The sequence below is a fragment of the Olea europaea genome, unplaced genomic scaffold (assembly GCF_002742605.1).
Source record: "Olea europaea var. sylvestris unplaced genomic scaffold, O_europaea_v1 scaffold156, whole genome shotgun sequence".
Classification (NCBI taxonomy): domain Eukaryota; kingdom Viridiplantae; phylum Streptophyta; class Magnoliopsida; order Lamiales; family Oleaceae; genus Olea; species Olea europaea.
Window position 1 is genome coordinate 593,785 of NW_019233203.1, and position 12,834 is coordinate 606,618.

The 12,834-nt window shown below is 36.6% G+C and overlaps 1 protein-coding gene across 3 annotated transcripts; it reads right to left on the reverse strand.

The window, feature by feature from the left end:
* Nucleotides 1–7,203: 7,203 nt before the first annotated feature.
* LOC111376766 (cysteine-rich receptor-like protein kinase 2) lies at nt 7,204–12,498 on the reverse strand. 3 transcript variants are annotated; one of them, XM_022999752.1, is made up of 8 exons: nt 12,353–12,498; nt 9,974–10,740; nt 9,361–9,474; nt 9,035–9,174; nt 8,630–8,840; nt 8,272–8,506; nt 7,863–8,013; nt 7,204–7,772 (listed from the first exon to the last, which is right to left on the reverse strand). In XM_022999752.1, the coding sequence occupies exons 2-8, from the start codon at nt 10,710–10,712 to the stop codon at nt 7,431–7,433; spliced, it is 1,932 nt and encodes a 643-aa protein (XP_022855520.1). In that variant the 5' UTR covers nt 10,713–10,740; nt 12,353–12,498; the 3' UTR covers nt 7,204–7,430. The 3 variants fall into 3 exon arrangements, with proteins under 3 accessions (XP_022855520.1, XP_022855522.1, XP_022855521.1); XM_022999754.1 differs by lacking the exon at nt 12,353–12,498 and adding an exon at nt 11,148–11,848; XM_022999753.1 differs by lacking the exon at nt 12,353–12,498 and adding an exon at nt 10,863–11,112.
* Between the last annotated feature and the right edge of the window lie 336 nt (nt 12,499–12,834).

Sequence of the window (12,834 nt, forward strand, 5' to 3'; positions counted from 1 at the left end):
CTTAATGAAATGAAAAACATGTTGTTTTGGGTTGCCCTTTCTATCAAAACATTGAAATTTCGGAGGTTGGTAACCGAGTGGAAATTTCATCGATTTGACGACTACAGGGCTTTGCATACACCAATGAAGATTACAATGATCCACCATATTGGGAACGAATGGTGTTTGCAATCATATGTTGAATGGTGTCGCGCAATACGTTTTGAACAAAGCCCGAAGATCGAATCTTCACACTTATGTTCTCTACTAAGGCAACGAAATTTTGGATGAAAAGCTAATGTTGTGCTCAACTTGGTTCCCGCACATTAATCGAACCGTCTGACCCCCTGCCCCCCAATGATCCATCAGGTAGTGACAAATTAACTAGAATAATAATGATAACAAATGGACTACCAATGAATTTCTTCATTTTCCAACTGATAAAAATTAAAAATTCAAGACATTGGCTAGCTAGCTAGAAAATGTACAATCTTTCCTTTGGAAAAATGAAAGTTTAGAGTTTTGTTGACCTCCAAAAATGGCCAACAGGTGTCGTTAGAAGACAATATACACGTGGACCTAATTTGTAGTATTTTCTTTTCATTGCAAGATCCATCCTCTCAAATGATACAAGAAGGGGATTATTTATAGTATTACACATGAGATGTTGTCCATTGGATGAGGAGCCACGTGGCTTCATCTCCTTAACCAAAGTATCTAGTCAGAGCCATCATTTTTGACTTCTTAGCCTATGGTGCATTTAATGTTCTTACACATAGGAGTCATCCTATTGACAAGACAAGATATTTACACTCATTACGAAGGTCACATCAATCAGTTCCTAAGATACGCTTGTTAGACCCTCTGGGTGTCAAAGACCTTGGTGCCAAGGGGTTCGACGAGAAGACCTCAACCCACTTCGGATGAACAAGGTCAGAACCACTTTAGAGAATTCTAGTAAAGCAACCACGGAGTTCGGTGCAACAACCTCGGTCGTTGACCACTTACACAGTGCTTCGCTTTAGGGCCTCAGCCACTTACTCAGGGCTTCAGCTTAAGGACATCTTGAGCCTAGATTTGAGGCGTGGACCTATTCTTGAGCTTTGGTGGACATCCTTGAAGGGATGTCGATTGGCATTTCGGCTATTTTTTAAAGCACCTGGACTTACCTTTTGGAGAGCCTCCGGTTGGGTTTTATAAGCACCTCGACTGAGCTTTGGAGAACTTTGGCTTAGGCTTTGTAAGCACCTCAGCTGAGGTTTGGAAAGCCTCGGCTTGGGCTTTGTAAGCACATCGACTAAGCTTTAGAAGCGCCTCAGTTGACCCCCTTAAGAGCCTCAACTTATCCATGCATTCCACATGTTTTATTGTGGTACCTCCGCGTGGCATTTCATATTCGACCAGTAACAATATAACTAGATGCTTTGGTTAAGGAGATAAAGCCACGTGGCTCCTCATCCAATGGACAACATCTCATGTGTAATACTATAAATACTCCCCTTCTTGTATCATTTAAGAGGATGAATCTTGGAATGAAAAGAAGAGAAACATAATATATCTCTCCCTTATCTCTATCTTCTTTCTCGAACTCTCATAATTACAGTAGAAATACTACAAAATAGGTTCACGTGTATATTGTCTTTTGACGACACCTGTTGGCCATTTTCGGAGCTCAATAGATTGACGTCATCCATGGAAAATCACACTATAACCATGAACATCACGTGGAAAAAGCTTGCCATTAGAGAGTTGGGTATTCCACTTGAAAAGAGATTTGTTCTTGGAAAAAAAACAAGTGGAAGCCTCAAGAAAAAGCTTTGGAGTTTACATTGGTACATGAATTGTTGATATTTGTTGAAAAAAAGAAGGGAATATGTTGAGATAGAAATCCATTTGTGTGGCTCCCATATCTTTGAAGAAAAGATTTGTATGGAAAAATGAGTTCGAGCAGTGAGGTAGTCCCACTTAGAAGGGATAGGAAGACCCCTAAAGAAGAGGTCTCCTGGAGAACCTCCCCAGTAAGTCATCACCGACCTCAACACTAGCATAGATACGGTAGAATGAAAGTAATTGTCCAACTCACTCAGGAAGTAGCTGAATCGCTACCAACATAAAAAGCATCGTATAGAAAATGATATTGTAGAACAACTCCCAATGCAAGGAAATAGGAAGAAGACCCCCTGATAGGGAGAGGTCTCCAAAAAGGAGGCCATGAAGAAGAAGACCCCTAAAAGGAAGAGGTCTCCAAAGAATAGGCTATGAAGAAGAAAACCCCCTAAAAAGGAGAGACCTCTAAAGAAGAGGCCATGATGAAGAAGACCCTTTGAAAAAGGAAAGGCCGCTGAAAAAGTGATCTTGAATAAGTAAACCCCTGATAGGGGAAGGTTTCCAAAGAAAAAGCCATGAAGAAATAGACCCCTAAAAAGGAAAGGCCACTGAAGAAATGGCCTTGATTAAGTACAACACTGGTAGGGGGAGGTTTCCAAAGAAGAGGTCACGGATAAGAAGACTCCTGAAAAGGAAGATGTCACTGAAGAAGTGGCCTTGAAAAACTAAGAATAGAAGGCCTTTAAAGAAGAGGCCACGAATAAGAAGACCCCCTGAAAAGGGGGTTGTCACTGAAGAAGTGGCCTTGAATCAGGCACCCTAAAAAAGGAGGAGGTCTCTAAAGAAAAGGCCATAAATAAGTAGGATTCCCTAAAAGGAGAGGTTTCTGGTGAAGAAGCTATTGGAAGACCCATTTTACAAATTGGAGAGGCCTCTAAAGGAGGGGGAACAACACAAAATTAGAGAAAAGAGCTAAAAGCATACAAAAATGTGAACTTAGGGATTGAAGTGTAGATATTCTGAAATTTGAAGGACCATGAATGCAATATATCAAGGGTATGATTGAAATAAAAGGAAAAATATGAAGACCAAAATGTACTAGATCAAAAGTTGAGGACCTCAGCATGAAATTACTGAAGAATTTAAAAGGCAATTTTAATATTTTGATTACGTATAAGCATGAGCTTCCACAGGCTCACCATGCAAGGCCTCATCAAAACTTAAGCTTCAGTACCTCAATATGCAAGGCCTCATCTTTGCCTATGTTTCAATACCTCAGCATGCAATGTCTCATCCTTGCCTATGCTTCACGCTCACCATATAGGACCTCATTATTCTAAGGCCATCTTGTGAATAGGGACCTCAGCCCCTTCATGCATAACAAGCCAAAGAGTTTCAAAAAATAGGGACCTCAACTCCCTTCATAAAATTCTAGTGAAAATTCGAAGAAAATAACCTCGAGTAATATGGACCTCAGCTCCCTCCCTCGAAAATTTGGCAAAATGCTTGAAATAAACAACTTCGACCCATAACTTCAGTTCCTTAATCAACACTTCAAAGTCAAAGACTTAGCCTACTTCAAGGCTTTAGACAACATCCACGATAAGTGCTTGTGCAAATTTTCATCTCACTTTTAAATCACCATTATGTGAATATCTTGACTGGATTTGGGGACTATTGTGATTACTGTTAACATGCATGTCACATCACTGCTAGCATGCTTCACGACCTATGACATCATTTTTACTAGCGCTAGTATGCATGTCACATTACATACACTGTCATCAGGCATATGTCCTGCTATAGTACATGATAGGCTTCTTGTATATTATATCTTGAAAATGTGAGATGCCATTTATGAGTATTTAAAGGGGTAAAATGGACCCGTACTTATTTGATATATGTGTAGTGGACTAGTCTAGTCTATATTACAAAGATGATGTCGAAATTTCGACAAAATATGGCATTTTCCAAGGCAATTCCTTCAAAGAAATAAAAGAAAGTAGCCCAAGCGACACTTCAACAAAAAGAGCTAGAACCTAAAGAGGTTCAACCATAATAGAAAGTAGCCCAAGAGGCACTTCAACAAAAAGAGCTGAACCGAAAGAGGTCCACCTCAGAATAGAAAGTAGCCCAAGAAGCACTCAACAAAAAGAGCTGAAACCCAAAGAGATCCACTTGCAAAATGAGAAAATATCAGCCCAGAAGAAGCAACACCAACGAAGAGTAGGATCCCGACGAAGACCACTCTCAAAAAGAAAAGAAAAACACAAGCAAAACTAGTAGTTGAACTGCCAAAAATTCGCAAAATTGCATTTCAAAGAAAGTTAGACCCGCACATGAATGTACAACTTAGACTTGGGGAAGTATAGTTACTGGTCGAATATGAAATTCCATGCGGAAGCACCACAATAATACACTTGGAATGCATGGATGAGTTGAGGCTCTTAAGGGGTTCAATTGAGGCACCTACAAAGCTCAGTCGAGGTGCTTACAAAGCCCAAGCTGAGGCTCTCCAAAAGGTATGCCGAGGTGCCTTCGAAGATGGTCGAAATGCCTACCAACATGCCTTCAAGTATGTCCACCAAAGCTCAAGAAGAGGTTCACACCTCAAACCGAGGCTCAAGATGTCCTTAAACCGAAGCCCTAAGTGGCCGAGGCCCAAAAGCAAAGCACTTGTAAGTGGTCAACGGCCGAGGTTGTTGCACTAAACTCCGAGGTTGCTTTACTAGAATTCTCCAAAGTGGTTCTGACCTTGTTCATCCGAAGTGGGTTGACGTCTTCCTGCCGATCCCCTTGGCACAGAGGTCCTTGATACCCAGAGAGTCTAACAAGCGTATCTTGAGAACTAATTGATGTGACCTTTGTAATGAGTGTAAATATCTAGTCTTGTCAATAGGACGACTCCTATGTGTAAGAACAATAAATGCACCACAGGCTAAGAAGTCAAAAATAATGGCTATGACTAGATGCTTTAGTTAAGGAGATGAAGCCATGTGGCTCCTCATCCAATGGACAACATCTCATGTGTAATACTATAAATACTCCCCTTCTTGTATCATTTGAGAGGATGGATCTTGGAATGAAAAGAAGAAAAACATAATATATCTCTCCCTTGTCTCTATTTTACTTCTCAAACTCTCATATTTACAGTAGAAATACTACAAAATAAGTCCACGTGTACATTGTCTTCTAACAATACTTGTTGGCCATTTTCAGAGGTCAACAAGTTTCACACTCATTTGGGGTGAAGATATCGGTCTATGGAGATCACATGATTTCGATTTTCTCGTCTGCCACTTCCTAAAGTTCTTAGCAAAATTCTTTCAAAAATAATGTGATTTGACGGAAAATGGCAGCATGGATGGGATTAGGAACCCAAAGGATCCTCAAAATTTCATGATCTCCAGTTTGTGTTCTGTACGTAGTAATCATATGATTGAAAACTATAAGAGAGTATTAGAATCTATTACACTAAACAAACCAAAAGTTCTGAAAATTTTATGCAACAAGGTCAGGTCTAGGAAAAGTATTAGAGAAAAGACTTCAATTAAAAAGGGCATGACTTGTATGTGATATTTGTTCTATTTACTTGACTTATGATATAGTCATTGGTCCATGGAGACAGCATGACTCACAAGTGTATCGAGGAATTCATCTGAACTAGGATGGACACTCGACGGATGCCCAATATATTCAGCAGAGCTAACACGATTAATTTCCATGGCTCACTGGGTGCTAGCTCCGCCACAGGCATTAATTGATTTTTTTAGTTGTTTGGGTAAAAATCATAAGCATAACATATTATCAAACTCATGGTAAAGTGAATTTAATGAGTTCACATTATTGTTCCCATGAAACTATTTTACCTATTATTGATCTAAATTAATCCTACTATTTATTTAAACAAAGGCAGAAATTTAAAAGGAAAAGTGGTTTTTGTTCTAATTTTTAAACTAAAACTAAGCTATTATAAACTGACTAATTGGCACGTTTGATTTTGAGATTAAAGTAATGAGAAAAAGTGTTAGGACTCGCGATTTAACCAAAAATCATTAAAAATAGTTAATGTGTATTTGACTGAACTTCTCAAATTTAATTGAAAATACGGCCTTTACTCAAGTAAACTCACTACGATATCTCATGAATTTCAACCTAATTAAATGTATTACTCCACCCAAAAAATCGCTTAACGACCGAAATAACTTTGGAAGTATATCTCTATTTTCTACTTAAATTATTGACTTTTCCCACTTATAGTAATCTGCCAGATAAAAATGTAAAGTCTCTAACAGAATGCAAGAAAGAGATTCAAAAATGCTGTGAATTTTTACTGCAATAACTCAACTGAGAAATGAAACCTTAACATGGGAGTCATTAGAATGCTAGAAAGAGATTCAAACATATTGTGTATCAATTTTCCACTCGTGTACATGACTCTTGCCCCTTGGTAAACCCTTTGACTGAAGATGTGAAATGTGAAACTTCTCTTGAAGTTGGACACCAAAGTTGTCTACCTATTTCCGGGATGTCCGCTTGGCTGATCTCGAATATATTGAATGGGACCCTTACATATTAAGCATGTAATGAGCACGATTGTCACATATTTCTCAAGAGATGTGACAGTTTACCTAAAAAGTTTGTTTTTCAATCATTCAATTTCGAGATAAGAAACTATGTCGAAATTCAGCCACAATTACTATAGGGCAATAACCCTTACCTTTGGTTCCCGAGGTCAGTTTCTTTTATAAATAAGTCAACGAAGTTAAATGGAGACATCCAATAACTTGCAAAGTTAAAACGAATCACATGACTTTTATATGGCTTTAAACAACTGGTCTATGTTAAGTTTTAGCTTAATGATGTTAAATATAATTATAGTCGTTGTAATGAGAGAAGAACGCACAGCAAGACAATTTTTTTTTAGTTGTGTGATAGAATCATTTTATTCATATAACTTTATACATTTATGCTCTTCATTTAACTGAAATTTCAAAATTGAATTAGCTACGGTCAGTGCCTTTTTCTATGTTGGTTAATTTGTAATAAAATGTCCAACCCCACCTTGAAAACAAATCATATAATTAGTTTGTAAAGTAATTAGTTTTAGGGCCATTTTAACGATTTTTGAAAATGTAAAAACTCCTCTTTAAATTAAGTTCCTTTTCAACATATTTAGATAATATTCTGAAAGTGCCTTATTTGGCTAGATGTCTTATTTGGAAAGTTGGTTTAAGATAACTTCGTTATAAAGTTTTTTAATGAAAAGTATAAGCAAAAATAGAAGTTCTGCCAAACAGACGATTAGTATACACTCATTGAAAATAGACAGAATTAATTAATACTTTGCCAAATAAATGGTAGTTGCTAGACAATTTTTCAGCGGACTAAAATTAATTGTACAATAAGCAAAACTGTAGAAATTCAATTTTTGTTACTCGAGAGACGAGTAATGGAAGAAAACGTCAAACTAGTGTTAACACAAATAATACACTATTATTCAAAATTTAGAAATAAATAAATAAATAAAAATTCAACATCATCTTTTCCTTTACAACTCTATATCAACTCCTGCGTCCAAAATTTCCAGCTAAAATTTGCCAATCAAATTCATATTTTTGAAGTCACCTAGGATAGAAAATACTCTGGGATATGCTTGCAACTGAATCATGATTCCCATAAATGATGGGGGAAATTGGGCTTTCGAATGTGTCATTAAGTTCCATAGTCTTTTCATCCATGAAAGGGGGATTAGTCGGTACAGGAAGGTGCTCTTCTTTCTTTACCAGCATCTGTAGTGCTTTGGACATGGATGGTCGTAGGGATGGGATCTCTTGGGTGCACAGGAGTCCAATATGAACAACCCTTAGAATCTCATTCTTCACATCGATGTTATGATAATTATGCAGCATTAAGTTTGGATCGAACAGCTCGTCCACTGTTCTTTGCTGGAAATGATTCCATGCCTGTTTCATCCAGATTAATGAAAGAGTTAAGAAAAGGTCATATGCCTAACTAATAAAATTAGATAGAACGCCAAAGAATTTAGAACTTACAATAGAAATTAAGCTGTCTGAATACTCTGCCTCTTTGCTCCTGTTATTCTGTCTCCCTGTGACAATTTCAAGCACAAGTACACCAAAGCTATACAAATCTGCTTTTTCTGTTAATTGCCCGTGAGCCAAGTATTCTGGAGCCATATATCCTCTGCATATTTGGGAATTCGAGATAATTTATGAGATCAACTTGTCAACTTGGTTGAGCATGCTTGATTATTCTTGAAAGAGAGAACTTGCTTTCAATTTACTTATTTTTCCAAAACTTGATTTTCGGAGTTATTTTTCTTTCTTTTTTTGCTAATGTAACTTGCGTTTCTAGAAAAACAGGTCCCAACTTAGTTTTCGTTTGAGAACCATTAATCATAGACTATTTAGTCTTTTACTTTTGGAAGATAACAATACTCACAAAGTTCCTGCAATGGCAGTGCTAATATGACTTTTATCTTCCTGGAAAGTCCTCGCCAACCCAAAATCAGCAATTTTAGCTCGGAGTCGAGAATCCAAGAGGATATTACTTGCTTTGATGTCTCTGTGAATGATTCTGGTATTTGTGTTTTCGTGAAGGCACACCAACCCTTCTGCTATCCCTATAATTATCTCGTATCTCTTCTCCCAATTTAGTGCTTTTCCTTTGTTTGGATCTGTCAAATTCAACATAGCAGCAGCAACTCCAATTAATCACTTATAATATGTGCAAATTTTAACATCAATGCATAATCTACATCAATTAATAGATTAACCTAAATTTGAAATTTAGAAGTTACCAAAAATAAAGAGATCAAGACTCTTGTTTGGTAAAAATTCGTATATAAGAAGACTTTCAGGTCCCGAACAACTGCATCCCAACAACCTGACCAGATTTTTGTGCTCGACACTGCTGATAATATTGACTTCATTGTAAAAATCTCCTGCTCTATGTTTGTTGTTATAGAAAAGCCTCTTGACAGCAATCTCTCTTCCATCTTGCAGAACTCCCTGCACAAACATAAAATTTAAGCTCATACAATAAATTCAGGGAGAGATATATAAATTCTTTCTCTCCGTGTTCGGTTTTATTTACTAAAATATTCTATTGAGATCGTATCACTCTTATGAACACGAGCCTCTTAAGTCTATGCAGAAAAATTAAAATAAAATAAAATAGCTTCTACAAGTTTGCTGAGTATTACCTTATACACTGTACCAAATCCACCTTGCCCAAGCTTGTTGGCTTCATCAAAAGAACCAGTTGCTTTCTCAAGCGTGGAATATTTGAAGTTCAAGCTGCTGTCATGCAGGGTCTTCACCAGTTTTTCTGCATCGCTGGAACCTGGAATTACAGAGAAACTTCACATTATTGAGATTGAGAGCCTATTTTCTACAGAATGCTGTGCAAAAATTATTCAAAAATCTTGTAGTACAAAAAGTGCAAAATGATGCAATAAGGTATTGTGATGCTGTTGTTAACGATTCTCACATAGTGTAATTTCTCAATGCTTAGACGAAACATTTCTACCTTTCCTCTTCTTCTCTATTGTTTTGTGATTCCAAATGTAAAATCCAATGGTAGCTCCAACAATCAATACAAGTACTGCACTAGAGACTGCGACTACAATACCTATTACTTTCCCTGTAGAAATCAGTTGAAAATTCATGAGCAGGCCAGAAAGATAAAAATTTAAAGTATTTAACTCCTTCAACAACATAATAACTTCCTTTAAAATTCAAAAACAGGGAAGAAACACAAAAAATTATCGGGAAATGATAACTGAGGTTCCCAACCTATGCAAAATATAAAAAGCAAGTCTTTGAGATTTTTTTTTCTTTTTTTTTCACGGGTGGTTTCCCAACTTTTCATTTTCGTAGCAACTCCTCAGTTTCTTTTCAGTTAACCATCATAAAATCACATGACTACATGTTTGTATACCCTCCTCCCTACACCCTGCTGATCTTTCCCCACAACTTGCTACATTTCTCGTAGTTCAACACTGCAGTTGTGATTTTTCCAAAATACAGAGAAAAAGGAACAAAAGAAAAATGTTCAACCCTCAAAATTTAAGAGCTTTCACAATGAAGAGAGAAAATTTACAATACAATTTCCAGGGAGAAGATCATAAAGTTCATTTTACCTTTTGAACTTCCATTTCTTGGTATAGGATTAAGAAAGTTGGTGTCAGAGTACCTAACGAAGCACCCTGTATTCAAAACCCGACCCTCAGACCATGGCAAGCATCCCAATATAGATGCAGATGCATTCTGCAAACAAGCTCTGCAAGAACTAGCACTAAGAGTCCTCCAGCAGTTAGCAAGAACATAAGCTGATTCATTTGTTCCGGACACAGGCACTTGAGCCCGTGCAAAGCCGTTGTTGTTGGGTGCAGCTGAAACTGCTTGTACCACAGCCTGCCTTGCTGAATTCTGAAATGCAGAACTCTTTCGGGTTCTATTACCACAAACTTCTGTGTCAATTGGTCCAGTATACTCTTGATCGAAACTGTAATTCTGAACTCGCATGAAGCAGCCATCAAGGAAAATCCTTCCACCATTGTTAGGAAAGCACTGAGGAAGAATGGTGCGCATTTCAGCATAGCATAATACACAGTCAGATAAAGAAAGATCATCATAGCATTGTGCTAGTCCATAATTAGTGTCAGGTCCTGAACCCACTACTGCCCTGCCAAAACCCGAAGTTCGCATCTGCGCACTTATGTTCTCCATTACGTCAACAAAGTTCAGGACAAAAATGGAGGTGTTGTGCTCAAGTTGGTTCCCGCACATCATCTGAACAATCTGAGTTCTTGGCTCCCCCAATGATGCGTCTGGTGATAGCAAAGTCACAAGAATAATGATGATAATGGATTCCTTCATTTTCTGAGTCGTTTCGTCTTCCAGTCGTCTGTTATAGGCAGCGGTCAGTTCAAAATCTCAGATAAAAAATTACAAAAATCAAGATACTCATAGAATATTGAAAAGATACTCGAGCATATTATAAATTATAGTTGAAACAACACAACTGACTTTAACAAGGGAAAATGGCAAATTAACTATTTGCTGGAGTCTTGACTTTCTTAAGTAAATACTTCAATGATCATTAACTTCTTCAATGCCTTTTCATTCAGCAGTAAAAGCATGATCAACATAAAGAACTAGATAGGATAGGATTATTGTATAGCCAGATTAATGAAGATGAAGAAGAGATAAAAAGGTGTGAAAACCAAGCAGCTAATCAAGAATTCGCCTTCAAAGAGAAGAATAAAGCTCTTTGCTAGAAAAGTTTTGATATGTAGGTTGATATACACTCACATGTGGTGGGACCTGCGTGGGATCCGCTTGAATAAAAAATGTCAAAAAAAGTGCACCCACCCCCCTCCATTGTGAGTATATGTCAGGGAGGATCCTCCCTGGCAACATGGCTTGGTCTGAAAGAAAGAGACTCATTATGCAACAAGTCAAAAAGGTGTATCAAAAATATTTATGCAGTCATTTGGATCTATGATAACAAAACCAGATGGAGACTTTACATTTTCAACCCACCGAAAATTCCCTCAACCTTTCAGATTTCATCAAAAATCATTTTCTTGGTAGAAAGGTCAAATTTTAGATGAAAAACACAGATGTCATTTGTTTAGTATCATATCTTTGCACGAGAGAAAGCTGCAGAAAGTAAGGCCATAAATTGGATTAAAGATTGATGAATAATGCAATATGGAAAACGATGTCAATGCTGATAATGACACCTCAACAGAAAATCAAGACCCCACTTCAACTACACTTAGAATTAGTAGCCAGGAGCCAACTCAATCCATAAAAACTTTCACTCCACGACAAGATATTTGCATAAAATATACAGCCACTACAAAGAAAAATCCAGACATTTAATTTAACATTCAAGCAAATAGTCAATATTTAAATTTATAAAAAAAGGGAAAGTGATGTACCTTACACAAACTTACACCTCAGTTTTGAATTTTGAGGCAGTATTCAAAGACTTGAAGTCTTATAAATATAAAATCTATACTCAATTCTTCGGATTAGCACCTAATCATGTTGACAATATAACTTATATTCATTTGTCAAAATTTATAAAATTTTACTAAAACAACAAATAGAAATTAAAAACATATTTTCTACTTTTATTTTTCTTAAATTTTCAGATGAGTATTCATATTCTTATATGAATACTGAGAGTGATAATTTTAATTATAAGAAAAAAATGCCTGAGGATTCTAGAAGAAAAAGCTACTACATTTACTAAGAACAAAGTAGCATTTGAGCTTAACACCAAAAAAAAAAAAAAAAGTAATAATAATAATAAATAAATAAATAAAAAGATAAGAGAGAGGGAGAGAAGATTATCAAACAGTAGCAACCAATCAAATCACATAATTGTTCGACTTCGAGAAGCCAGAAACATCGAGAACACAAAAACCGAAAGAGATCAAACGAACCCAGCAAAAATTCAGAGAAAAAAACATGCCAATAAGCTCAAAAATACTAAAAGATACCACCTTTTCACACGGGCAGCTGAAGTTTATCGTTTTGATTCTAAAACTTATCGACCCTTGGCTTCTTCACATCTATGAGATCGAAGATAATGAAAATATGAAAGAAGTTATGAAGAAGAACAAACGATTGACTGAATTTTGAAGGGATTTCCATTTTTTTGTTCCAAATGACTGTTATATAAAACGCGGTTCAGAAACGAGTTTTCTCTGTCTACAAGTCTAACATTTGTGGGGTCGTTTTGACAGTTGATCGAATTATTCAAGAGGAAATTAATTAATTAATACGAATTTACAAATTGATTAAGGATATGGCTAGATAGATAAATCTCTTTGTTAATATTTTTTGAACCATTTTCCAGTACAAATTTGGCTCGACTGCTTGGATCGAGTTTAGAGTTTAGACGAGTACCATCTAGATAGTCGTCTTAGAATATGAACTTCGTTGTTGTACTTGATTTTGTTAACACGTGATATTTTTGAACGTG